Consider the following 3,844-nt stretch of genomic DNA (forward strand, 5'->3'; position numbering starts at 1 on the left):
CCCCTGTGGGAGCCTCAGCTCCTTTCCAGCACCCAGGCCGCTGGCACAACCCATCTACGGGGCTGAAGCGGACAGAGGGCTGGAGGCACAGCCACGGGGTTCCCTGGCCCTGCCGTCCATGCAGCCCCTCGGGGGGAGGGAAGACGGCTGACCTTCAGCCTCAACAGCAGCACAGCCGTCCAGCAGCACACTCATGAGTTTCTTCTTACAGCGGGACCTGCGGGCTCCGGCCCATGGCGGCTCACTATGGCATGTCACGTGTCGTGGGTGGTACGGGTGCCCAGCCAGGGGCCTGGCCTTGGATCGTCAGCATCCAGAACCCCTGGAAAACGGGCACGGGCCACGTGTGCGGAGGGTCCCTCATCAGCCCGCAGTGGGTCCTCACAGCAGCCCACTGCTTCGTCGGGGCCAGGTAAGGAGGACCAGGGAAGGGGGCTATCCCCACAGCACCAGCAGGCGCCCTGTCCGCAGCACCACGAGCTCCTGCCATCCCGGTGCCTTGCAGTGTGCTCGGTGCCGGGGCACTGGCGAGCCCAACTGAGAGACTGCTCCGCAGAAGGCTGGGCTCGTGCCACCGCTTCCTAGCAGCCTCCAGTTCCATGTTCCTGGTGCCCAAGGTGTGCTGGGGCACTGGCACCCTCCGCAGCGCTGCTTTCCTCCCTGCCTTGGGAAGCAGAAGGCAGGGAACTGGGGGGCTGCTGCAGCACGGGGCTCCACTCCCTCTGAGCCCTCTCTCCACCTGCCTTCCAGGAATGTGACCATGTGGCGCGTGGTGATCGGGGCCACCCACTTGGCTCAGCCAGGCCCTGAGACCCAAGTGCACAACATTCAGCGGCTGGTGGTTCACGAACACTACCGTAACGGCACGGAGAGGAACGACATCGCCTTGCTGGAACTGGACCAGCCTGTCCAGTGTGGCTACTACGTACAGCTCGCCTGCGTGCCGGACACCTCGCTGAGAGTGTCAGGGCTGACGAACTGCTATGTCAGCGGTTGGGGTGCCACCATGGCAAGATGTGAGTTCCCAAACAGTGCTCGTGTCCCGAGGGCAAGCTCGGCGCGCTGGGGAGGCGGGCTGGGCTTATGGCAGCAGCGGCGGCAAAAGCCAGAGTCGGGCTGTGGGGACGTACGGCCACGGAGAGAGGGGCCCAAGCCGTTAGCCAAGGCGAGACGGAAGGGCAAGCCCGGCACAAGGCCTCTGCAGGGGCAAAGGCAAGCCCTAGGGAAGGGCTTCAGCCAGACAGGGGAGGAGAACTGGGAACAGAAGGGCTGCTGCCGGATAACTCCTTTCTGTGCTCACAGCTGGAGGATCGACCGCTGTCCTGCAGGAAGCCCAGGTCCGCCTCATCGATGTCAAGCTCTGCAACAGCAGCCAGTGGTACAGAGGGGCCATCCACCCCCACAACGTGTGTGCCGGCTATCCGCGGGGCGGCATCGACACCTGCCAGGTAGGAGCGTGCTCCACGCCAGCCCCCAGCAGCACAGGCAGCCCTGTCACCAGCGCCCAAACGTCCCCCGGCGCGGGCTGCGCCCGGCAAGTCGCCCTCCCGCCGCTGGGTCCCCACCGCTGTCGGGGCTCGCCTCCCTTCCCCGTCTGCAGGCCCTTGCCTAGCGCCCGCCTTGTCCCAGAGCCCCGGCACTCTGCCCAGAAAGGCCACCCAGTGCTCTTGCCCCAGCCCAGAGCTCCGGATCCCAGTCCTGGCACGATCCCACCTCCACGATCCACTGGGGCAGAGAGGAGAGAGCGCCCGACCTTGCAGGCCCACCAGCCCCTCCTGGACAAGGCCCTGCAGGCTCCAGCACCTGAGCAGAGCCTTTCTGGGCAGTGGGTACGGCTCTGGCAGGTGCCGGGAGAGAGAAGGAGCCCGCCACAGTGCTCCCGGGGCCACCCAACAACACCGGAACCCTCTCTCTCTCCTCCGCTCCGCTGCAGGGTGACAGCGGTGGTCCTCTTGTCTGCCAAGACAACCACGCTGACTACTTCTGGCTCGTGGGGGTGACCAGCTGGGGGAAAGGCTGCGCCAGAGCCAAGCGGCCCGGAGTCTACACCTCCACGCAGCACTTCTACGATTGGATCCTGGCACAGATGGGACTGCGCCCAGCAGGAACGGCTGCTCCAACGCCACAGCCAGTCTTCACCTCAACCCCCGTGCAGAGGCCAAGGCCAATCCCAACCCAGTCGGGCAGGTTTAGGCCCTGTCAGTTTCCACGGCAGAAGCTGCTGGAATTCTTTAACCTGCTGCAGGAGCTCCTGCAGGTCCTAAGGGGGATCAAGGCTTGAGCAGCAGGAGGAACAGGAGCCAGTGCAGCCTGCAGGGTAGCACCACCCTTTCCTCCTGGGGCAATGCCTGCTGAGATGCAAAGGCAGCCTCAGTGCCAGAGGCCTGCTCTGTCCTGCCCATGCTCCTCTCCGGGCACGCACTTGCTGCGCTCGACTTAGTTCTTGAAATAAAGTCACCAGTTGTCACAGATGACCATGCTTCAGTCCAGTTCAGTCTCCTGTGCAAGGCAAGGACTTCCACGGCAGGCCCCTGTGGCAGGAGGCTGCGGGCAGACAAGTCGGGCCCAAAGGGGAAGCGTCACACCAAAGGGCTGAAACTGTGCCTGGACAGAGGGGAGGGTGCTGGGAGCCCCCATGGGGTGGAGAAGACGGGCCCCCGAGGCTCACAAGAGGACAGGAGACAACGACGTGCCACGCAGACAGCCGTGGGGGCACGCGTTAAGGCACGCAAGCCCATGCTTAGGGCCTGGCTGGGGTGGTTTGACCCTGCTTAGGTGGCAGGTGCCCACCGAAGCTGCTCTATCGCTCTCCCCGTCCTCAACTGGACAGGGGAGAGAAAAATAGAACAACAGGTTTGTGGGTTGAGATCACGACAGGGAGGTCACTCAGCAAGAGCTGGTTCTGTGAATTGGAAAAGACCCAGGATGGTGCAGGGCATGTGCCACAGGACAAGTTCAAAAGTTCAACCATGAGGAAGACTTGGACCTTCATCCCCAACGACCACCAAGGACCCCCGATGGAGGCGTAACTTGGGAGGACTTAGGCGGGAATATGGGAGGAACTTAGGCGGGACTATGGGAGGAACTTATGTTAGTGAATTCCTGGAAATAATTGGAATAACCCAACCTTTTCTTAGAAATGTAATGAATAAACACAAAAGCTGTAAATATAAGGCAAGAATCCTAACGCTTGGGCACGCACGTTTGGAAGGAGCCATCCCCCGTGCTGCCCAGCGCTGCGATAAAGAACTCCTGCTTAATAACACTGGGTTGTTAGTGAGTTTTTTTGATTCACTGTCACGGGCGAAACAGACTCGACTTGGGAGAACAAATGTAATTTATTACCAATTAACTCAGAGAGAAGCACTGAGAAATAAAACCAAATCTTAAAACACCTTCCCCTCACCCCTCCCTTCTTTCCTGGGCTTAACTTTGTTCCCGATTTCTCTCCCTGCTCCCCCCTGAGCATCACAGGAAACAGGGAATGGGGGTTGGGGTCAGTTCATCACCCTGCTGTACCTGCAGCTCCTTCCTCCTCAGGGGGAGGACTCCTCACACGTTTCCCCTGCTCCAATGTGGGGTCCCTTCTAACAGCAGACAGTCCTCCATGACTTCTCCAGCGTGAGTCCTTCCCAGGGGCTGCAGTTCTCCAGGAACTGCTCCAGCGTGGGTCTCCTCCATGGGGTGCCGTCCTTCAGGAACCGACTGCTCCAGCGTGAGCCCCCCTCACGGGGTCACCAGCAGCAAACCTGCTCCAGCGTGGGCTTCTCTCTCTCCATGGGCCACAGGTCCTGCCTGGAGCCTGCTCCGGTGCAGGCTTCCCACGGGGTCACAGCCTCCTTCA

The 3,844-nt window shown here is 61.7% G+C and overlaps 1 protein-coding gene across 1 annotated transcript; it reads left to right on the forward strand.

Annotated features, from left to right (window-relative positions):
* The first annotated feature begins 233 nt into the window (after positions 1–233).
* On the forward strand, positions 234–2,310 carry LOC147412685 (acrosin-like). Its single transcript, XM_086481155.1, has 4 exons — positions 234–412; positions 751–1,016; positions 1,303–1,448; positions 1,934–2,310. Exons 1-4 carry the CDS (start codon positions 234–236, stop codon positions 2,279–2,281), a joined length of 939 nt encoding a protein of 312 aa, XP_086337281.1. The 3' UTR covers positions 2,282–2,310.
* Positions 2,311–3,844: the final 1,534 nt, after the last annotated feature.

Source organism: Leptosomus discolor, unplaced genomic scaffold (assembly GCF_034619465.1).
Source record: "Leptosomus discolor isolate bLepDis1 unplaced genomic scaffold, bLepDis1.hap2 HAP2_SCAFFOLD_45, whole genome shotgun sequence".
NCBI classification, from domain to species: Eukaryota; Metazoa; Chordata; class Aves; order Leptosomiformes; family Leptosomidae; genus Leptosomus; species Leptosomus discolor.

What these genes read in the sequence shown, in the direction of transcription:
- LOC147412685 (XM_086481155.1), top strand. Translation starts at nt 234, where the DNA reads ATGGCGGCTCACTATGGCATGTCACGTGTCGTGGGTGGTACGGGTGCC. An exon ending in GGGTGCCACCATGGCAAGAT is followed by an intron (nt 1,017 to 1,302) that starts GTGAGTTCCCAA and finishes CTGTGCTCACAG; the next exon opens with CTGGAGGATCGACCGCTGTC. An exon ending in GCGGCATCGACACCTGCCAG is followed by an intron (nt 1,449 to 1,933) that starts GTAGGAGCGTGC and finishes GCTCCGCTGCAG; the next exon opens with GGTGACAGCGGTGGTCCTCT.